General features: G+C 39.4%; 1 protein-coding gene and 1 pseudogene across 1 annotated transcript in view; both read right to left on the bottom strand.

Annotated features, from left to right (window-relative positions):
* Tmf1 (TATA element modulatory factor 1) overlaps positions 1-24,194 on the bottom strand; it is a 65,707-nt gene that overhangs the window by 13,970 nt on the left and 27,543 nt on the right. The window contains exons 5-10 of the mRNA XM_045135944.1: positions 17,999-18,104; positions 12,282-12,424; positions 11,304-11,470; positions 10,692-10,848; positions 4,398-4,490; positions 2,711-2,867 (exon numbers count right to left, since the gene is read on the bottom strand). Of these exons, the coding sequence (XP_044991879.1) occupies positions 2,711-2,867; positions 4,398-4,490; positions 10,692-10,848; positions 11,304-11,470; positions 12,282-12,424; positions 17,999-18,104 (823 nt within the window). The remainder of the gene's footprint in view (positions 1-2,710; positions 2,868-4,397; positions 4,491-10,691; positions 10,849-11,303; positions 11,471-12,281; positions 12,425-17,998; positions 18,105-24,194) is intronic.
* On the bottom strand, positions 6,662-7,601 carry LOC101612618 (annotated as a pseudogene).

Below are 24,194 nucleotides of genomic sequence, written 5' to 3'. Positions count from 1 at the left end.
TGGCTAAACAAATTGTGGGCCATACATTCTGTGGATTAACAATAATAAAGACAAAAGCATGAAAACATCAGTAATTTACAAGAAGCTCCAGAAATGCTGAACAAAGCCAATTTCAAAATGTCATAGAGTGTGTAATTTTATTACTGTAGTATTTTTGAAATATCAAAATGTTAGAAATAGGGGCTGGAGAGATAGCTTAGTGGTTAAGTCATTTGCCTGAGAAGCCTAAGGACCTAGGTTCAATTTCCCAGTAACTACGTAAGCCAGGTACACAGGGTGGCACATACATCTGGAGTTCATCTGTGGTGACTAGAGGCCCTGGCAAACACATTCTCTCTCTCAAATAAATATATTTATTTTTAATGTTAGAAATAAAGGACTGATCCGTGGTCTCCAGGGATATTAGACAGGAAAGGGAGTTTGAAAAGGATGTTAGGTATGTTTATAGGAGCAACATCCTTATAGTGTTGAGATTTAACATGTTGGCCATGATGACCATAAGAACCTACACAATTGGTAAAATTGTAATACTAAACGCATCTATGCATACACACACACACACACACACACACACACACACACACACACAGAAATGTGAATAAAACTGGCAGACTGGGATGGAGAAATGGCTTAGCGGTTAAGGCATTTGCCTGTGAAGCCTTCGGACCCTGATTCGATTCCCCAGGACCCACGTAAGGCAGATGCACAAGGGGAGGGCGCACGCGTCTGGAGTTCGTTTGCAGCAGCTGGAGGCCCTGGCGCGCCCACTCTCTCTTTCCCTCTGCCTCTTCCTCTGTCTCTCAAATAAATAAAATTAAAAAAAAAAAAAAAAACTGGCAGACTGATCAATGTAAATACACAGCTATGGTATTTTATATATTAACTTTGAAAATGTGAATATATTGAGAAATTAGAAAAAGTGTACAAGGGATCCAATTACATCAGTACAAAATTTCAATAAAAAGAAAAGAGCAGTTGTTAAGGTTCTGACACTTAACCAAACTAGTAATTCTAGTTTTCCTTACAAAAGTAGACCTAATAAACTTTTACTCTGTATTTTACATTTTGCTCCTTATTGTACTGACGGTCCTGTTAACAGTATTTTATTGAGTTTGTCACATGGCTTTGCCTATATTCCAGGATAGTACCACATATATCTGAGGGTATGCAGGCTCCAATCCAAAAAAAAAAAAAAAAGCCATGAAAACACCATCTTCCAAATTTCACTGCCTACAGATGTATCTGATCCCTATTTCATAAACGATTGCAGACAAACTAAAAAAGGGTCAGATATAGGAAGGGACAGTGAAAACTTAAGAATGTAACTGTCTATAAAAATAAATGCAAGAGGGCTAGACAGATGGCTTAGCGGTTAAGTGCTTGCCTGTGAAGCCTAAGAACTCTGGTTCAAAGCTCGAATCTCCAGGACCCACGTTAGCCAGATGCACAAGGGGGCGCCCACATCTGGAGTTCATTTGCAGTGGCTGGAGGCCATGGAGGACCCATTCTCTCATTCATTCTCTCTCTCTCTCTGTGTCATTCTCAAATAAATAAATAAAAATAAACAAAAAAATTTTTTAATAAATAAAAACAAATGCAAGAGGGATTGGAAAGGGCTTATGGCTAAGGCACTTGTCTGTAAAGCCAAAGGACCCAGGTTTAATTCTCCAGGACCCATGTAAGCCAGATGCACAGGGTGGCACATGCATCTGGAGTTCATTGGCAGCAGCAGGAGGCCCCTGACACACCCATTTTCTCTGTCTGACTCTCTCTCTGTTTCAAATAAATAAAAAAATCTTTAAATGCAAGAATGTCAGGAAGATACTGAACAGAATGTATTGGTTGAAAATAAAGCACTGGAATTGGAAAATAAAAAGGTGTCAGGAAGTATTTTAATATCCAATACACTGTGTAAAAGGGAAAACATGATTAGAAAGAGTCACATAAAGTATTAAAAATAAACATGAAGCTGGGTATGGTGGCATATACCTTTAATCGCATCACTCAGGAGCCAGAGGCAGGAGGATCGCTGAGTTCAAGGCCAGCCTGAGACTACACAGTCAATTCCAGCTAAACCTGGGCTAGAGACCCTACCTTGAAAAAACAAAATAATGGGCTGGGAAGATGGCTTAGCGGTTAAGCGCTTGCCTGTGAAGCCTCAGGATCCCGGTTCGAGGCTCGTTTCCCCAGGACCCACGTTAGCCAGATGCACAAGGGGGCGCACGCGTCTGGAGTTCGTTTACAGTGGCTGGACCCTGGCGCGCCCATTCTCTCTCAGTCTCTCTCTGCCTCTTTCTCTGTCTATCTCTTTCAAATAAATAAATAAATAAATATAAAACAAAAAAAAAAAAAGAAAAAACAAAATAAATAAACATGAAAAAAAGAAAGAGGTAAAAAATCAATATACTAAGCCAGGTGTGGTGGCACACATCTTTAATGCACTCAGAAGGCTGAGGTAGAAGGATCACCAAGAGTTCGAGGCCACCCTGGGACCACATAATGAATTCCAGGTCAGCCTGAGCTAGAGTGAGATCATACCTTAAAAAAAAAAAAAAATCAATATACTAGAGACAGAACTCAATATACTAGAGACAGAACTGTAACCAAGACACAAGATGTCAAGTGGATTTCCATTTTATACCATTAAACCAATTCTACAAATAAGATGGAAGGGCTTAAGAAATCAAACAGAAAATACTAAAGAAGTTACCAAGCCTATCAGAAAGATTCTTCTCTAGTTTCTCCCACGATGATGTCTGGGATCCTAGGGTTGCTTGCAAATTTTCTATTTGTCGAAGCAATGGTCTTGTTGTTGATGAAACACTTTGACTCAATTCTTGGTTTCGATTCTCTGCTTCCTGAAGTCTCTGGTTCAAAAAATCCTCAAGTTATTACTACTGAACGGCAATAAGAATACTAAAAACATGAACAAATTTTATTAGAGAGTTCTGCAGTAAATTATATTTTCCAGGCATGGTGGGCACACATTTTTAATCCCAGCACTTGGGAGGCAGAGGTAGGAGAACTGCCATGAGTTTCAGGCCTATCTGAGACTACACAGTAAATTCCAGGTCAGTCTGGGCTAGAGCAAGATCCTACATTAAAAAAAAAATAAAAAATAAAAATAAATAAATTCAACCAAACTTCTTAGTGGTGGTCTCTTTATCCAAGTACTTTCCTTTATAAAAACAGAAACTCAGCTGGGCATGGCAGCACATGCCTTCAACCCCAGCACTTGGACCCTACCTTAAAAAAAAAAAAGTTGCCAGGTGTGGTGGCACACACTTTTAATCCTGGCAGTCGGGAGGCAGAAGTAGGAGGATTACTGTGAGTTGAAGGCCACCTTGATACTACAAAGTGAATTCCAGGTCAGCATGGCTGGAGTGAGACCCAACCTCAAAAAAAACAAAAAAAAGAAAAAAGTTGTGTTTCCTTTACCATTACCTATGTACGCATGCTATCTGACTAAACATTGTCACAATAACTAGTAGCACAGAAACTATGCACCACAAAACAGAAGAATAAAACAGAAACAGTACTGAATGAATAGTCAATCTATTATGTCAAATTACTTCATTACAAACTAAAGTAAAGGGCTAGAAAGATGGCCCAGTAGTTAAGTCACTTACTCATCAAACCTCACAGCCTGGGCTCCATTCCCCAGTACCCCTGTAAAGCCAGATGCACAAAGTAGCACGTGCAAACGCACTTCATTTGCAGCAGCAGGAAAGCCCTAGTGTGCTCATTCTCCCTCCCCCCACCCTTTCTCTCTCCTTGTAAATAAATAAAAATATTTTTTTAAAAACTAAACTGGAGTTGGAGGATGGCTTGGCACTTAAGGCACTTGCCTCTGAAGCCTAAGGACCTAGGTTGAACTCCCCATGTGTCTGGAGTTTATTTTCAGTGGCTAGAGAAGCCCTGGCATGCCGGCATGCCCATTCTCAATCTTCCTCTCTCTCTAATAAATAAAAATAAAATATCTTTTAAAAACTGGGACTGGAGAGATGGCTTAGAGGTTAAGCCCTTGCCTGTGAAGCCTAAGAACCCCAGTTTGAGGCTCAATTCCCCAGTACCCACGTTAGCCAGATGCACAAGGTGGTGCATGCATCTGGAGTTCGTTTTCAGTGGCTGGAGGCCCTGGTGTACCCTTTCTTTCTCTATCTCTTTCTCTGTCTCTCACTCTCAAATAAATAAATAAAAATAAACAAAGAAAAACTAAGTTAAATATATTTTCTGCTTATTTTTTTTTCAAGTGACCACTCTGGTTCACATAAAGCTACAAAAAAATAGAAAATGGTAAGTGTATTTCCATGAATGCTATTGTAGTAAATCACACTTTTACTTCTAAGGATATATACTTTTGTTTCAACTTGTATTTAAGAAAGCTGTGACAATACCTGTTGAAGTTCACTGATCTCATGGCGTAAGTAATCCTCCTTCCTGGCAGCTGCTTGCTCAGCACGTTGCAGTGCCAGCCTAAGATCCCCCACCTGCCATAGAAACAATTATCATCACAAATGTCGAAGCAGCATCCGTAACTTCCTGCCAACTACATAATCTGTGTTGACTATTATCTGAGATAATTTATAGTACTCAATGACCATTAAGATAACTAATATACATTCCAAAGCTATAAGTATATTCTATAGGTCCCTACGTAACCAATGTTACTCAAAGAAAAGCATATAAATATGCACAAGGCACAACTCTGCCATACAATATTAGAGAGACCATGCATCCATAAACATTTACCACAAAGGAGAAGTTGATAAGAACTAGATGAGCTATCAAAAAAGAAAAGAGAAAAAAAAAGGAAAGGGAAAGGGAAAGGGGAAGGAAGGGGAAGGGGAAGGGGAAGGGGATGGTGAGGGGGAAGGGGATGGGGAAGGGGATGGGGAAGGGGATGGGGAAGGGGAAGGGGAAGGGGAAGGGGAAGGGGAAGGGGAAGGGGAAGGGGAAGGGGAAGGGGAAGGGGAGGGAAGAGAAGAGAAGAGAAGAGAAGAGAAGAGAAGAGAAGAGAAGAGAAGAGAAGAGAAGAGAAGAGAAGAGAAGAGAAGAGAAGAGAAGAGAAGAGAAGAGAAGAGAAGTTGCACTAAAGTAGGTTCAATGGCACGCACCCATAATCTCTGCACTCAGATGGCTGACACAGTAGGATCCTGAGTTCCAGGCCAACCTGGACTACATAATGAGACCCTATCCCAAAAACTAAAAGACCAGCCAGGCATGGTGGCATATGCCTTTAATCCCAGCACTCAGGAGGCAGAGGCAAGAAAAACACTTGTAAATTCGAGGCCACCCTAAGACTATGTAGTGAATTCCAGGTCAGCCTGATCTAGTGAGACCCTGCCTCAAAAAGCCAAAAAAACAAGTGCTAGTAGGGTGGGATGGTATGATAGCTACTTAAGAGGCTAACAGGGCGGCTAGGATAAACATAGTAGGATGCTCTATCAAAACAAAAATAAAAATAAATAAGGTGCTACACTCATATATAGCTCTATATATTGTAAACTGTCACAAGTTTACTGGAAGTGTTATGGTATCATAATTTAAAAAAATAAAATGTCCAGCATCCTTTTTTCTGCTCATTCCAGGCCTGAAAATTTAGTCTATAGAAGCAAATATGAAAGCAAACAGAGATATCCTATAGTGTTAGCTAGGCTAACAAAAACAAAAACTGAACCAGCACTCGGGAGGCATAGGTAAGAGGGCCGCCTTGAGTTTGAGGCCACCCTGAGACCACATAGGGAATTCCAAGTCAGCCTGGGCCAGAGTAAGACCCTACCTAGGAAAAAAAAAAAAAAAAACTGGAAATATATTAAATATCTATCAGTGTTATAATCTGTATTTTCAAATTTTGAATAAATGTGAATACAACCATTAAAAATTATAATGAGGGTTGGAGAGATAGCTTAGCAGTTAAGTGCTTGCTAACAAAGCCGAAGGATCCAGGTTCAATTCCCTAGTACCCACATAAGGCGAGATGCACAAGGTGACTCATACATCTGGAGTTTGTTTGCAGTGGCTAGAGGCCCTGGCACTCCCATTCTCTATCTGCCTCTCTCTTTCAAATAAATAAATAAAATATTTTTAAAATTATTATACATACAAAAATATTTAATATTAATTAGAAAACTATAGTCTCTATGGTTATCAATCTTGAAAAATACGTACATGCAGATAAAGATTATAAAATAATATAAAAAATAGTGCATGTAAACATGGTGGTTTTATGAATAGTAATTCCATATACTATTCCTTATCCCCTCAATTTATTATTTTTAAGTATTCTTTATTTAAGATATTAGCATTTTGTATATTTTCATGAAGTGGTTGCAGAAATACAGGGATTTATGAACTGTGGCATACTTTTTGTTTCTTTGTTTTTCTAGCCCAGGATGACCTGGAATTCACTATGCAATCTCAGGCTGGCCTCGAACTCACAGTGATCCTCCTACCTCTGCCTTCCGAGTGCTTGGATTAAAGGTGTACGTCACCATACCAGCTGTGGTATGATTTCTTTTTTTTTAATTATTTAATGCATAAACATAAGTCCTTTTATTAGAGAAATTGTACACATTGGTGAATATGGTCAATGGTCATGTCTATGAGTTAATTCTTTAAAAAAATCACAGACACTAATTAGGATTCTATGCCTTCTTCATTATATTGTGAAGTGTCTTGTGTAGTCATATTCTTTTGTTGGAACGACAGCTTGTACAAATTTCAAAAAAAATTAGAAGATATATATGAATACCAAGCTCTCCCCCTCCTTCTGCAACAGTCTCAATAATTTTCTTCAGCACTTCAGCATGCCTGCATGGGTGAACTGAGCACATAGGAGATGATGAGAGATGAGGATGATTTTCAATGGTTACTGTTTTCTTCACATGATCTTGACTGATGTCTTCATATAGGAGCTCAACTGTTAAGGGCTGTCATTGCTCATCGTAGCCAAATAACCATAGTCGTGGTGTCTGATAATATTTATCGTAAGTGATGTACAGGTCATAAGTTCTGGTTTGCAAAATAAAATCTTCACCTCCAGCATCAGCTCTAGCATTACAAGCCTCTACTGTTTTCCTGGTGTCAAGGGCAGCCTTATCTGTTTCCAACAATCCATTCTCTTCATATTCTTCCATGTCTGCAGCTTCTCCTTCATCTTCCTCTTCATCCACTTCACACAATGCTGAGCAATCTTGAACTTTCATAACGTCCTTGCTTTCCACTGTAATCTTAACTGCTCCAGTTATTCCTGTAATGCCTGTGTTATGATATATATCTACCCATCCCCCATCACCATCATATTCAATGATAGCTTCCAATTCATCTGAATACTCCATCTGTTTGCACCTTTTATAGCATGGCACATTTTTTGTCACCAAAAATTGTTTCCCTGTTGGTAGGTATGCCTTCACATTCAATTTCTCCCCTGTGGCCCATTGCCATGTTGGACAGTGGTGGACTGAGTGATCTCCAGCTGCCACAAACTCTCCTGGGGTGATTACACCTGTTTCCTTAAATTTTGATTCCTTGAGCACCAGGGTCAGGTACTCGGCCACTTCCAGAGCCTTTCCCTTCACCATGTTGATGACATTCTGCATGGCGCAGGCACGGGCAGGCGGCCCCCCACCCCAACGTGGAGTGGGGTCAGGACCTGATTTCATTTTTAATATTTTATTTTCATTTATGAGAAAGAGGGAGACAAAGAATGAACTCTCCATGACCTCCAGCCGTTGCAAACGAACTCCAGATGCATGTACCACCTTATTCATCTGGTTTATGTGGGTCCTGGGGAATGGAATCTGAGTCCTTTGACTTTGCAGGCAAGCACCTTAAGCACTAAGCCATCTTTCCAGCCCTGTGGTATGATTTTTAATAGAAAAATACTAGCAATAGCCAGGCATGGTGGCGCACACCTTTAATCCCAGCACTCGGGAGCAGAGGTAGGAGGATCCCCCAGAGTTCGAGGGCACCCTGAGACTCCATAGTGAATTCCAGGTCAGCCTGGACCAGAGAGAGACAGCCTACCTCAAAAAAACAAAACAAAACAAAACAACAACAACAAAAAAATACTAGCAACAATCCAAGCATCCAGAAACAAATATAACCAATATAACAAGAAGAAACTTTCTGAAAAGCCCTAAATTCTATAATTATGTGATCAAAAGAATATCATTAGATCATTAGAATATCTAAGTTAATAAGCAAGTTATAAAACAATACTAATAGTAATTAAGCTTTTATGTAAGACCGAGAAAGACACAAACGTGCAGAAGTAAATATATATGTTTACATATAATATATTACCATGCAAATATACATACTTTCCTAAATTTATAATAGAAACACTGAAAAAATAAATCAAACACTAGTAGTTATGCATAGAAAGACAAAAGCAAGAGACAAATTGAAAACAAATGTCTCAAATGTCTGAAAATATATATATAAATATATACACACACACACACACACACACACACGCGCGCGCACACACACACACACACAAACACACACAAAAGTCTGTGTGTATTATTTCTTTATTTTCTTCTTTTGGTTTTTCAAGTTAGGGTCTCACTCTGTGCCAGGCTGACTTGGAATTCACTATGTAGTCTCAGGCTGGCCTCCAACTCATGATGATCCTATCTCTGCCTCCCAAGTGGTGGGTACTAGGATTAAAGGCATGGGCCAGCACACATTCAAAAATATACAAATTATACACACACATACATATATGAAAAATGTAAAATTGGGCTGGAGAGATGGCTTAGCAGTTAAGGCACTTGCCTACAAAGACAAATGATCCCAGTTCGACTCTCCAGGTCCCACGTAAGCCAGATGCACAAGGTGGCACATGCATCTAGAGTTTGTTTGCAGTGACTGGAGGTCCTGGCACACCCATTCTCTCGCTCTTTCTCTTTCTCTCTCTCTCTCTCTCTCCCCCCCCCCTTTCTACTTCTCAAATAAAAAAATAAAATACATTAAAAAAGGAAAATGTACAATTAAGCCAGGCATGGTGGCACATGCCTTTAATCTCAGCACTCGGGAAGTAGGGGTAGGAGGATCACTATGAGCTTGAGGCCAGCCTGAGAGTACATAATGAATTCCAGGTCAACCTGGGGTAGAGCGAGACCTTACCTCAAAAAAGGAAAGGAAGGAAGGAAGGGGAAGAGGAAGAGAAGGGAGAAGAAGAGAGGGAGAGAAGCAGGGAGAAAAAAGAAAAATGTAAAATTAAACCAAAGGTATATTTGAGTTACTGGGAAGTTTATTTTAACAAACAGAGCTGGAAAAGCTAGATATCCATATATAGAAAACCTAATGTGGACTGGAGATAACAGTTCAGCAGTATAGTCCAAATCCAGCATAAACAGGTCCTGGATCACATCCCCAGTACTGAGGTGGGGAGGAGAGAGGCTGTATATCAATCATAATAGCTCAAAGGCATAAATATGACAAAATGTCCAGCAACTAGTAATTTAATCTGCCCTTCATGAAGTTCACTAACTGCCAAAGTTGTTATGAATGAACTCAGGAGTTAAATATATTCTTCAGGGCTGGAGAGATGGCTTAGTGGTTAAGATGCATGCTTGTGAGACCTGAGGACTCAGGTTTGATTCTCCAGGTACCACATAAGCCAGATGCACATGGTAGCGCATGCACGTGGAGTTTGTTTGCAGTGGCTAGAGGCCCTAGCACACCCATTCTCCCTCCCTCCCTCTCTCTCTCTCTCTCTCTCTCTCTCTCTCTCTCCCTAATAAATAAATAAATAATAAATCTTTATATATCTTTGAACTATATGTAACAATTCCACATGCATTTCTCTGGAAATACAGTAGCTAGATTAAAAAATATATTTTATTTTTATTTATTTGAGAGAGAAAAAGGCAGGAGGGGAGAGAGGCAGACACAGGGAAAGAGGGAGAATAGGCACGCTAGGGTCTCCAGCCACTGCAAACAAACGCCAGATGCAGGTGCTGCCTTGTGCATCTGGCTAATGTGGGGCCTGGGAAATCAAACCATGATCCTTTGGCTTTGAAAGCAAGCACATTAAGCAATCCCTCCAGCCCTATAGTAGCTAGTTTTCATTTTATGTGATATATATAATACAGATATATCTTGTCTTTGGCAGGACTAGGGTTTAACCTCAGAGTCCTTTGAACATGGTAGGTAAGGGATATACTACTGAGCTACATCTGAAGTCTGAAGTTCACATGCATACACGAACAAACCACACAAAACTGACAGTGTATGCATTAACTTCAAACAATGTTAAAATCTCCACACCTGGGTTGGAGGGATGGCTTAGTGGTTAACGCATTTGCCTGCAAAGCCAAAGGACCTCTGTTCAATTCCTCAGGACCCATGTAAGCCAGATGCACAAGGTGGCGCATGCACCTGGAGTTCGTTTATATTGTCTGTAAACTCGTAAGCTCATTCCCTCCCTACCTCCCTCCCTCCCTCCCTCTCTCTCTCACCTTCTTTCTCTCTCTCAAATAAATAAATACATAAATTTTTTTAAAAAAATCTCTACACCTGTTTCACACAATCCAGTACTCTGAAAAATGCCAACAAGATTATAATAGAAACCTAACACTTGTACCAGTACATGACAGTAGATTAAAATTACTTAGCAAATTGTTTTAATTTGCATAAATGCAAATACATAAAGACTACTTTAATCACCCATTGCTTACTTGAATTGCTAACGTTTCTTGCTGCTGACGGGCTTCTTCTTGAGCCCTCTCTAGGGCTGCAGAAAGTTCTTCTTTGGCTTTTATTTCATGACTAAGAGCAGCTTCCTGTGCCTCACTGTCCTTTGCAGCATTTGCTTTGTGAAGATCAGTAAGTTCTCTTAAAAAAGCATATTGGTAACTTTTGGTTAAGACAATATACTATTAGCTATAACTCCTCAATTTAATGAATATAATTTCTATGTACTACAGAATTCTACAGAAAAAGAGCATGTTCATCCTATAATAAACACTGGCTATAATAAAGACTTTGTTAGCCAAGTATGATGGTATACACCTTTCATCCCAGCATTTGGGAGGCAGAGGTAGGACGATTGTCATGAGTTTGAGACCACCCTGAGACTACATAGTGAATTCCAGATCAGCATGGGCAAGAGTGAGACCCTACCTCAAAAAAGCCAAAGAAGGGGGGGAACTTTGTCAAACTTGCTTTAATTAATATCAAGTTACCTACAGACATATGGATATGCTGACCAGGTATTGGCAAAGGGATTTCTTCACCATCCCACCATGATAAATGATTCCAAATGGGCTGCAGGGTTCTTCCTTTTTTACCTGTATGCACTATCTAGGGCAGCCTGAGTACTTCGGTTCTTCTCTACAAGTTCATCCATATCTACTTGAAGTCGGCCAAGATCTTTCTCCTGACGTGCTACCAGAGAATTCAGTTTTTTAATATTTTCTCTATGTTGTTTCTCAACCTCTTCTTTGCTATCAAGGACCTATGTTATAAAACCAGACAAGAACATTTTTAATAAATAACAACATGGCAAATAATTGTATGCCAAGAATCTCGACTGTTAGCATGAATATAAACATTTGCTATAGTTTGAATGTGAATGCCCCCCACCACAGGCTCATGTATTTGAAAATTTGGTGCTCAGTTGGTGGCTGCTTTGGAAGGCTGAGGAACCTATAGGAGGTGGCACCTAGCTGAGGAAATGGGTCACTAAGGGGAACAGGTCTTAAAGATTACAGCTCAACTCCATTCTCTACTTCCTGGTTGGTACCATGTAACAAGTAGGTGATACTAGCTCCTGCCCTCTGCCATTTCTTCCTCACCATGATAACCTTTTTATCTTTGGAAATTGTGAGGGAAAATAAACCTCTCCTCCCTTACGTTACTTCTGCCAGTTAACTGGACACAGCAAAATAAAGGTATATTAAAACATATTAAATATCCATTCATTAGTTAAACTGATTTTTAAATCATTTTTTGTATTACTTATTTATTTACTTATTTGAGGAGGGGAGAGAACGGGCACACCAGGACCTCTAGACTGCAAACTCCTGACACATTTGCCATCTTGTGCATCTGGCTGTATGTGGGTACTGGGAAATCAAACTTGAGTCTTTAGGCTTTGCAAACAAGTATTTTAACTGCTGAGCCATCTCTCCAGCCCTATTAAACTGATGTTTTTTTCTTACATGGTACATCCCATTAAGTCATTCAAAATGTCATGTGAACCATGGCCAACTGTTCCTACAGGAAGGAAAGGCAGTAAGCTGTGAAGAATAACAACTGCTACTTACCTGCTTTAAATGCTGCAGTTCTTCTTCCAATTCTTTAGCTTTTTTGTTCAGCTTTCCAATAGTATTTTCATTGTCTTTGTCTTTACTTCTTAATTTCTTAATGATGGTAGAATTCTGCAGCTGCTGTTTTGAAAGTTTTTCTCCTGGTAATGATTTTTTTAAAAAGTACAAATGTAAATATGATATCTTAAGAAGAGGCATGAATGGTTTTTTCTAGCCAGTAATATACAGTAAGAAATTTTTTTAATTTTTTTGTTTATTTTTATTTATTTATTTGGGAGTGACAGAGAGAGAGAAAGAGGCAGTTACAGAGAGAGAGAGAGAGAGAGAGAGAGAGAGAGAGAGAGAGAGAGAGAATGGGCATGCCAGGGGATTGAGCCACTGCAAATGTACTCCAGATGCATGTAACCCTTCTGCATCTGGCTAATGTGGGTCCTAGGGAATTGAGCTTCTAACCGGGGTCCTTAGGCTTCACAAGCAAGTGCTTAACCCCTACACCATCTCTCAAGCCCTATAGTAAGAATTTTTTATCACAAGTTTTAAGTCCCATTTTTTTTATTTTTATTTGCTTATTTATTTAATATATATAGAGAACAGGTACACTAGACCCTCTAGCCAGACGATCTTCAGATTTATGCGCCACCATGTGCATCAGACTTACATGGGTTCTGGGGAGTCAAATCTGGGTCCTTAGGCTTCTCAGAAAAGCATTTTAACCACTAAGCCTCTAGCCCTTAAGTCCCAATTTTAAAACTCATTCAGGGGCTGGAGAGATGGCTTAGTGGTTAAGGCATTTGCCTACAAAGCCAAAGGTTCCCGGTTTGATTCTCCATGACCTACGTAAGCCAGATGCACAAGGTGGCACATGCATCTGGAGTTTGTTTGCAGTGGCTAGAGGCCCTGGAACGCCCATTCTCTCCCTCTGAAATAAATAAAATAGATTTAAAAGAAAGATTCATTTCGATAAGGATTACCAATGAACACTAAAATTATTAGGAGAAAAGTTTCCGGAAAAACAGAACAGCAGCACAGTCTTCACATATTCTTAGCCATGAGGTTGAGAAGCAATCTCATCAAGGATCAGTAGCTGAAATTGGTCCTGAACTCATGAGACTCTTACCTCAGCCTCCCAAGTATGGATATATGTGTATGTGCCACCAAACTCAACCAAAACAGTTGTAAGAAATCATGAGAATCACTCTCATACAACCCTATGAATTATAAAGGGGAATATATGCTTTAAAATTAAATCTAGAATTTACTATCTTAAGTCAGCATTTGGTTCTGGGGCCTCCAAATAAGGTACCATCTCATATTACATGCCAACTGATGTGATATAGTAACGAATATATACAATATTAACTATAATAATATTACTTGATAGAATTTTCATCTGAAATCTAATTGTAAACAAAAATAAAGGAGGGCTAGAGAGATGGCACAGCAGTTAAGTCATTTGTCTGCAAACCCTAACAACCTGGGTTCAATTCCCCAGTACCCATGTAAGCCAGATGCACAAGGAGGTGCATGCATCTGGAGTTCATTTGCAGTGGCTAAAGACCTTGGTGTACCCATCCTCTATATCGGCCTCTTTCTCTCAAATAAATTAATAAGATAAATATTTTTTATATTTTGGTTTTCCAAGGTAGGGTTTGCTCTAGCTCACTAGAATTCACTATGTAGTCTCAGGGTGGCCTTGAGCTCATGACAATCCTCCTACCTCTGCCTCTCAGGTAGTGGGGTTAAAGGCATATGCCACCACACCTGGCATTCATTCATATATATATATATATATATATATATATATATATATATATATATATATATATATATATGTGGTGACACATTTCTAAACATGGGATATTCTGTGTGATAACTGACACAAATTATAAAAAGTCTTCAATATCATGAAGAAAAGAGAGATATAACAACCAAACATAATGGGCAACTTTAAAAAAAAGTATTATCTATTTATTTGCAAGCAGAGAAAGAGAGAATGTGAATGAGTGTATCAAGGCCTCTAGCCACTGCAAACGAACTCCAGATGCAAGTACCACTTTGTGAATCTGGCTTCACGTGGGTACTGGGAAATCGAACTCCAGTAGTTAGGTTTTGCAGACAAGCACCTTAACACTGAGCCATCTTTCCAGCCCACACTGGGCAACTTTTTCTTATATCCTAAGATAGGACAAATGCCAACTATTAAAGACATTAGAGAAAGCTGAGGGAAATACTAAAATATACAATGGATTACATTTCTGAATTAATACTGATTTCTTAGGGTATAATTGTGGTATGTTACACTTGAGAAGGAAAATGTACTGCTCTTGGGAAATGACACTAAAGAATTGACAAACACAATATTAAGGTATTTACAACCTACTTAAACTGGTTTGACAAAAAAGTAATGGTCGATATGTGCAGAGAGACATGGAAAGTGGTATGATAACACAGATACTAAAACTTGATAAAGTTAGCTTATGAAGCAATCAAGTATGTATGCGACCTTTCAGTTTTTCAGCTTGTTAGGTAAGAGTTTGAAAAATATATATACAAAAGCAGTTCCAAATGCTGGCATGTAAAATCATCCTGTTTCCTCTATGGAAAAAAAAAAAAAATCACCCTACCTCCAGACTAAAATGCTAAATTCTAAAAGAACAATTCAATATTCATATTTTTAATATTTTTTAAATTAGCTGGGCATGGTGGTGTACACCTACAAATCTAGCACTTGGGAGGATGAAGCAGGAAGACCACTTTGAGTTCAAGGCCAGCCTAGAGCTATAGAGTGAGTTCTATATCAAATTGAGCTACAGTGAGAGACCCTGCATGAAAAAAAAAAAATCTAACAAATAAATAAATAAAACCACACATTTAGCGTTGACTAAAGTTTCTAATAATATAACAAAAAAGCATGATGTGCTTTATCAACTCTTCTTTGATTTATTTATTTCTGAGCTTAGAACACTGTGGATTAATACCAAGAACTCAAAAACTTAAATAAGAAATCAAACAACCCAATTAAAAAATGGGCTATGACAGAAAGCCAAATGTTGCATGATCTCTCTCATATGTGGATCCTAGCTATAGATGACTGGACTTCTGTGTGAGTAGGAAGAAAACTCAGTAGCAAAGGCCAGTAAGCTAGAAAAGAGATATAAAGGGAAGAGAAAAGAAGGGAGGGGAGTACTTAATAGGATGGTATTATATATATGTAAGTAGAAGAATAGATTAATGGGGGTGAAAAGGCCCAAAGTGAGGTCAGGAGAAGAGACTGAGTAAAGGAAAGGTGGAGGGAGAGCTAATCAAAATCTAAGAGGATATAAATAAATTATATGAAAACCTGCTTTTTTGGACAATAGAACACTCAGGAGACGTAGATTGTTGCAAGAAAATTTTCAATGCCAGGGAGGGGATACTTGTTGGCCAGGGAGGTCCCTGATGTCCCCAAACATTACAGGCCATTGCCGAGGCCCTTGGTTTTCCAACAGGAATAGATGGTAAGACCGTATTGCTGAACATTCCACATACTTGGGCTGCAAGGCCACTGAGAAATCCTGCTGGAAGTGAGCTGGTAACCTCTTCCATGTAGACCAGCTTACAGAAAGCTGGAAGAAGCCATTCTGCATACAGTTCAATGGGAGAAAGAGAAATCAATGAAGATACTCAACAGTGGACACTGCAAGCCTTGTATTTGGCCAGCCAGGCCAAATGAGCCAACTGGTGCAATAGCAGCACGTCTATCATGGTGGAAACTGACTGCCCTCTAATTGGACTGGAGGCCTGCTCCATGGGAGGGAATACATCCCTGATACTGCAAACTTAAAACAGGGATAGTCATGAGCCCTACGGGTGTAACATCTGCTGATGTCTGGATAAATGTGTATACTATGCTTATCAAACTGCCCAGTAAGCACTTCTGTTAATGTTCATACCCTTATATTAATACTATTCTCACTTTTGGTAGAGAATCTTCTCTTTTCAGATGGCAGTGACCTTGGGATGACTCAGAAGGCATCATGGTGCTGGAAAGAACTGACAGGAGTGCTCAGTACTGCAATATCTCTCATACCTCCCAAGGCTCAGGGTCTATTACAGAAGAGGTGGTGTAAAGAATGTAAGAGCCAAAGGAAGGTTAGGACTCCTTACAACATTCTCCCCCCAGACACAAAATGGCCTGGATATCCATGACCTCACAGTTCTTGACATTACCTACACAAGACCATCATAATAGGAGGAATAAAGAGCATGACATCAAAATAAAAGAGAGACTGATTAAGATGGGGAGGGGATATGATGGAGAATGAGGTTTCAAAGGGTAAAGTGGGGGGAGGGAGGGTATTATCATGGGATATTTTTTATAATCATGGAAGTTGTTAATAAAAAAAAATTTTGAAAAGAAACAAAGAAAAATGCATCCGGTGTTTGGGATGGCTCAGCAGTTAAAGGTATTTGCTTGCCAAGCCTGATAGCGTGAGTTCAATTCCCCAGTACCCACATAACGGCAGATGCACAAAGTGGCACATGCATCTGGAGTTAGTCTGCAGTAGCAAAAAACCCTAACATTCCATGCTCACTCTCTTTCTCATAAATAAATACAAATGTAAAATATATTAAAAATAAAAATAGTAAAAATCCATTGAAGGTTACATTGGAAAAAGACTAGAAGCATTTTTAAAACAAATTAACTAAAATATGGGAACTGGAGAGATGGCTCAATGGTTGAAAGTTCTTGTTTGAAAAGCCTATTGGCTGAGGTTCAATTCTCCAGCCACACACATAAAGCCAGATGGGAGTTCCTTTGCAGTGGCAAGAGACACTGGCACGTGCATGCGCGTGCACAAACACACATACACAAAATAGATTTTTTTCATTTAATTAAAATATAAATACAATGAAAAAGTCACTATCAAATGCTAAAACCTTACCACAGTGTACTCAAACTACAAGTGAATCAGAAACCATGTAAACCACAGAATAACTTTCCAATATCCTTATTTAAATGATAGGCTCTTTTAAGACTTGCAATAAGGGCTGGAGAGGTGGCTCAGAGATTAAAAGTTCTTACTTGCAAAGCTGATGACCCAATTTAATTACCCAGTACCCACAAAAAAGTCCATTGCACAATGTGGCAACTGGAGTTTGTAGCAGAGGTGGCAGAAGGCACCTATTTTCTCTCTTTGGCATGCCCATTCTCGTCCCCTATTTTTCTCCTCCCCCTCTCTCAAATAAATAAAAGAAAAAGCCAGGTGTGATGGCACACACCTTTAATCCTAGCACTCAGGAGGCAGACATGAGAGGATCACCATGAGTTTGAGACCACCCTGAGACTACACAGTGAATTCCAGGTCAACCTGGACTAGAGCAAGACCCTACCTTGAAAGAAAAACAAATGAAGAAGAGGAGGAAGAAAGGAAGGAAAAAAAAGACTTGCTATTAACTTCCATAAGACAGAAAATTTCTGGTGATGTTTTAGATGTTTTGACCTCCCTAGAAATACAAAGCTATGTATTATATGTTTCTCTCAATACCATAAATGTTCATGTCCCACTTCTATGGTTTAGGTTCAAACCTCCCTTGCTTTATTTTTTTCTTTTCTTTTTCTTGAGGAGGTATATTGCTGTATTGTCATGGTTTGTCTTGAATTCCTGGAATCAAGAGCTTCTCCAGCCCCCATAACAAGATATTTCTTATAATCAAAAGAAAAGAATACTTACCCTCTTCCATTAACCCTCGAATCTGCTCATCTTTCTCTTTTAGAAGGTCTGCAGTTTCACTACTATTTAATCTAGTGGCAAGTTCTTCTTTTATATATTTTATTTCCTAAAAAAAAAACAACAACTCTGTGGTTACCATAAAGAATTACTCCAGACCTGGGAGTGGCAGAGCCCGCGTTTAATCCCAGCACTCAGGAGGCAGAGGTTAGACGATCACCGTGAGTTCGAGGCCACCCTGAGAATACAGAGTAAATCCCAGGTCAGCCTGGGCTAGAGTGAGATCCACCTCAGAAAAAAAAAAAAATTACTCTAGCCAGGCACAGTGGCACATGCCTTTAATCCCAGCACTAGGAGGCAGAGGTATTAGAATAGCTGTGCATTCGGGGCCAATCTGTAACTACAGAGTATAGAGTGAGTTCCTGGTCAGCCTGAGCTACAATGAAACACTCCAAAAACAACAAATAAGGAATTACTCTCATTCTTGGCAATATATTGTCCCTTATCTGAAGAAGCCATGCATAATCTCATCCCAAATTGAGCCAAAGAGGACGTGAAGAGATGACAACAGCGCTGCTTCCACCACAAGCAGGACAACTTGCACCACGGACACTGAGGACACGCAGAGAGCCACAGCAGAGGGCCAGAAGGTGCTGAGAGTTCAGCACGCAAGTCGACTGAAAACACACCCACCAAGGCTTAGGGAGCCACAGGGTGGGAGGGACTATCCAGGGCATTGTAACTCTCTCCCGCAACCAATGACTGACTGCTGCTCTCATAACTCATAACCTACAACCCCATGGTGAATATCAGAAATCCTACTGAGGAGGGCCCTCAATGGAATGGGGGTAGGAAGGAGGGAAATGGTACCAACACACAAAGTGTCCATGCAAAGATTATTCTTAAAAAGGGGGAGAATCTGAAGAAATGGCTTAGCAGTTAAGGCACTTGCCTACGAAGCCTAAGGACCCAAGTTCCATTCCCCAGTACCCATATAAGCCAGGCATCTGGAGTTTGTTTGCAGTGGCTAGAGGCCCTGGAGTACCCATTCTCTCTATCTGCCTCTTTCTCTCTCACTCACTCATAAATAATAAAATAAAGTAAAATACAAACAAAAAAAGATGGGCATGGTCACACACACCATTACTCCCAGCACTTGGGAGGCAGAGGTAGGAGGATTGTCATGAGCGCAAGGCCACCGTGAGACTACATAGTGAATTCCAGCTCAGCCTGGGCTAGGGTGAGACCCTACTTTCGAAAAACCAAAAAATAAATAAAATAAAATAAGCTGGATATTCTAGTGCCTGCCTTAAATTCTAGCACTCAGAAGGCTGAGACAGGAGGACAGCTATGTGTTTGAGGCCACCGTGGAACTACACTGTTAAGTCCACATCAGCCTGGGATAGAATAAGACCCTCTCTCAAAAAAGAAAACAGGGCTGGAGAGAGAACTCAGAAATTAAGGGCCTTGTGTGTAAAGCCTAACGACATGGGTTTGATTTCTCAGTACATATAAAGCCAGATGCACGGGCTGGAGAGATGGCTTAGTGGTGAAGGCGTTCACCTACAAAGCCAAAGGACCCAGGTTTGACTCTCCAGGACCCACATAAGCCAGATGCACAAGGGAGCGCATACATCTGGAGATCATTTGCAGTGGCTGGAGGCTCTGGCATGCCCATTCTCCTCCCTGCCCCTGCCTCTTTCTCTCTCTCAAATAAATAAATAAAATAAAGTCATAAAATAAATAAAGCCAGATGCACAAAGTGGCAAATGCATCTAGAGTTTCTTTTTTTATTTATTTATTTGAGAGTGACAGACACAGAGAGAAAGACAGATAGAGGGAGAGAGAGAGAATGGGTGTGCCAGTGCCTCCAGCCTCTGCAAACGAACTCCAGACGCATGCGCCCCCTTGTGCATCTGGCTAACGTGGGACCTAGGGAACTGAGCCTCGAACCGGGGTCCTTAGGATTCACAGGCAAGCGCTTAACCGCTAAGCCATCTCTCCAGCCCGCATCTAGTTTCTTTGCAGAAGTTGGAGGCCCTGACACACCCATACTATTCTCATTCTTTCTTCTTGCCAATAAATAAATATTTTAAAAACTAGTATTGAATATCATATAAAAAGCCTACATTCAGGACTTCCAGTTAAGATGGCAGCGTAGGTACCACGCCAAAGCAGCCTGGGGGGGCGGGGAGGGGGGGGAGGGAGCCAAAAAAAATCTCAGCAAAATACACACTTTTACTAAAAAGTGAGGTATATAGGAAATTGAAACACCAGTGGAGAAGTAGGAGAGATCCAGAGAATCCAGAGCCCAAAAAGGCCAGCAGAAGCACCTCCGGCAGGTCTGCCAACCACAGCAGAAGCCATGGCACACCAGAAAGCCACCAGGCTTGGCTTGAGCCGCAGGAAAAGCCAGGTGAGGGGAGCTGCCACTCACACCAGAGCTCTGCACAAACTCAAGCAACGTGAAGGGAGAGCAGCAGTGAACAACACAGGAGCAGATCACAAGGTAGAACATGTGGAACAACAAGAGAACTAGAGCAGCATCGACAGCCTCCCCTCCCACACCGCCAGTGCCCAGCTCGAGCAAGCAGTGTTATAATATACATTATAAGACAAGAAACACCAAAAATCAAGACAACATACACCCACCAAAAAGTATTAATGCATCAGAAATGACCTCCAGTGAGAATGAGTTAGAAGAAATGCCTGAGAAAGATTTCAAAAGAATGATTATAAATATGTTCGAAGAAATCAAAGGAATGAAAAAGGAAATCAAAGGAATCAAAGAAAACACAGAATACCAATTTAATGAAATAAAGAGGTCAATACTAGACATAAATAAGGAAATAGAAATAATAAAGAAAAACCAGTCAGAATTACTAGCAATGAAACACAGTTAATGAAATAAAAAACTCTGTAGAAAATCTCACCAGTAGAATGGATGAAGGAGAGGACAGAATATCTAAGCTAGAAGACCAGGTGGCAGATCTAATACAGTCCAACAAAGAGAAAGACAAACTTATAGAAAAATATGAGTGGGAATTTCAACATATTCGGGACACTATGAAAAGGTCAAACATAAGAATTCAGGGCATAGTAGAAGAAGAATTTTACTCCAAAGGTATAGTAGGCATCTTCAACAAAATCACAGAAGAAAACTTCCCCCAAATTGGGAAAGATGTGCCAATGCAGATACCGGAATCCTTTAGACACCAAACAGACAAAACCTGGAAAGAACCTCTCCTCGCCATATTATAATCAAACTACCAAACACATATACCAAAGTAAAAATACTGAAAACAGTCAGAGAGAAAAATCAAGTTACCTACAAAGGCAAGCCCATCAGGATTACAGCAGATTGCTCAACACAAACTTTAAAAGCCAGAAGGACCTGGAGTAATATATTCCAAATTCTGAAACATAACAACTGTCAACCAAGATTACATTATCCTGCAAAGCCATCCATTCAAAGAGATGGAGAAATAAGGACATTCCACCACAAAAGCAGGCTAAAGGACTATTTGAAGGCAAAACCAGATCTACAAAACATACTTAAAAGAATCCTCCCTGCTGAAGAAAAAGGAAAGCACACATATAATGAACTGGGGGAAAAACAAACAATACTCAAATAATAGTTGACACAAGAAAGCAAAGGTAAAACCAGAAAAACTACAAAATAATTGCAGAAATGAAAACACACCATTCAATATTATCTCTTAATATCAATGGCCTTAATGCTCCAACCAAAAAGCATAGGTTCGCAAACTGGGTTAAAAAGCAGGATCCTTCAATTTGTTGCCTCCAAGAAACCCAACTTTTTACAAAGGATAGACCCTATCTTAGGGTGAAAGGTTGGAAAACGGTGTTCCAAGCAAACGGACCTATAAAACAAGCAGGGGTTGCTATCCTAATATCTGACAAAGTAGACTTCAGTCCAACATTAGTTAAGAAACAAAGGAAGGTCACTTTATATTGATTAGAGGCACCCTCCAAGAGGAACACATAATAATCATAAACATATATGCACCTAACATGGGGGGCCCCAAATTCATCAAACAAACGCTATTAGAACTAAGGTCACAGATAACACCAAACACAGTGGTAGTGGGTGACTTCAACACCCCATTCTCATCAATTGACAGGTCAGCCCTGGAAAAAATAAACAGAGAGGCATCTGAACTAAATGAGGTCATAGAAGGAATGGACCAAACAGATATATACAGGACATTTCATCCAAATGCTGCAGGATATACATTCTGTTCAGCAGTACACTGAATATTCTCTAAAATAGACTATATATTAGGACACAAAGCAAATCTTAACAAATACAGAAAATTGAAGTAATTCTTTGCATTCTATCTGACCACAATGGAACTAAACTACAAATCAATAGCAAGAAAGGCTATAGAGCATACACAAAATCATGGAAACAACGCACTACTAAATGATGAATGGGTCAATGAAGAAATCAAGAAGAAAATCAAAATATTTATAGAGTCAAACGATAATGAGAATACAACATACCAAAATCTCTGGGACACAATGAAGGCAGTCCTACAAGGTAAATTTATAGCTTTAAGTGTTTATATTAAGAAATTAGAAAGGTCGCAAGTAAACGACCTAAGCTTCACCTTAAAACCTTGGAAAAAGAAGAACAAGGCAAACCAAAAAACAGTAGATGGAAAGAAATACTAAAGATTAGGGCAGAAATTAATGAAATAGAAAAAAAAAAAAAAAACTAAAGAATCAATGAAACGAAGAGTTGGTTCTTTGAAAGGATAAACAAGATTGATAAACCCTTAGCAAATGTGACCACAATAAAGAGAGAAGAGTCACAAATTAATAAAATTAGAGATGAAAAAGGTAACATCAGTGGCGCATGCCTTTAATCCCAGCACTCGGGAGGCAGAGGTAGTTGGATCGCCGAGAGTTCGAGGCCACCCTGAGACTACAGAGTGAATTCCAGGTCAGCCTGAGCTAGAGTGAGACCCTACCTCAAAAGAAAATTAAATTAAATTAAATTAAATTAAAATTTAAAAAAAAAAAGGTAACATCACAAGAGATGCAAGAGACATTCAAAAAATCATCAGGACATAAATAAACAATATAAACATATACTCCACAGAGTATGAAAATCTGAAAGAATTGGATGATTTCCTTGATTTATATGACCTACCTAAATTAAATCAAGATGAGATAAATCACTTAAATAGACCTATAACAAGTACAGAGATTCCAACACTTATCAAAAATCTCCCAACTAAAAAACCCCAGGTCCACTGCTGAATTTTACCAGACCTTCAGGGAACAACTAACACCATTGCTTCTTAAGATTGTCCATAAAATAGAAAAAGAAGGAATCCTACCAAATTCCTCCTATGAAGCCAGCATCACCCTGACACCAAAACCAGGCAAAGATAGAACAAAAAAGAAAATTACAGACCATTCTCCCTCATGATCACAGATGCAAAAATTATCAACAAAATATTGGCAAACAGAATACAAGAGCATATCAGACATATCATTCACCCTACCAAGTAGGCTTTATCACAGAGATGCAGGGATGGTTCAATATACACAAATCAATAAATGTAATAAAACATTATATAAATGGACTAAAGGAGAAAAATCACATGATCATCTCATTAGACGCAAGGAAAGCGTTTGACAAATTCCAACATCCCTTCATGATAAAAGTCCTACAGAGACTGGGAATAGAAGGAACATATCTCAATATAATAAACGCTATTTATGACAAGCTTACAGCCAACATATTACTAAATGAGGAAAAACTGGAAGCTTTCCCACTAAAATCAGGAACAAGACAAGGATGTCCACTGTCCCCACTTTTATTTAATATATTACTGGAAGTCTTAGCCACAGCAATAAGGCAAAAGACACACATAAAAGGGATACAAATTGGAAATGAAGAAATCAAGTTATCATTATTTGCAGATGACATGATTCTATATATAAAGGACCCTGAAGACTCTACCATGAAATTACGAAGATTTTGTGCTGCAAAGGACACTGTGAATAAAGTAAAGAGGAAACCTACAAAATGGGAAAAAATCTTTGCCAGCTATATATCTGATAGAGGATTAATATCTAGGATACACAAAGAACTCAAAAAGTTAAAAAATAAGTCAAAAAAGCCAATTAAAAATGGGCTATGGGGCTAAATAGAGAGTTCTCA

Source organism: Jaculus jaculus, chromosome 16, assembly GCF_020740685.1.
Source record: "Jaculus jaculus isolate mJacJac1 chromosome 16, mJacJac1.mat.Y.cur, whole genome shotgun sequence".
Classification (NCBI taxonomy): domain Eukaryota; kingdom Metazoa; phylum Chordata; class Mammalia; order Rodentia; family Dipodidae; genus Jaculus; species Jaculus jaculus.
This window is presented reverse-complemented; position numbering and strand designations above follow the sequence as displayed.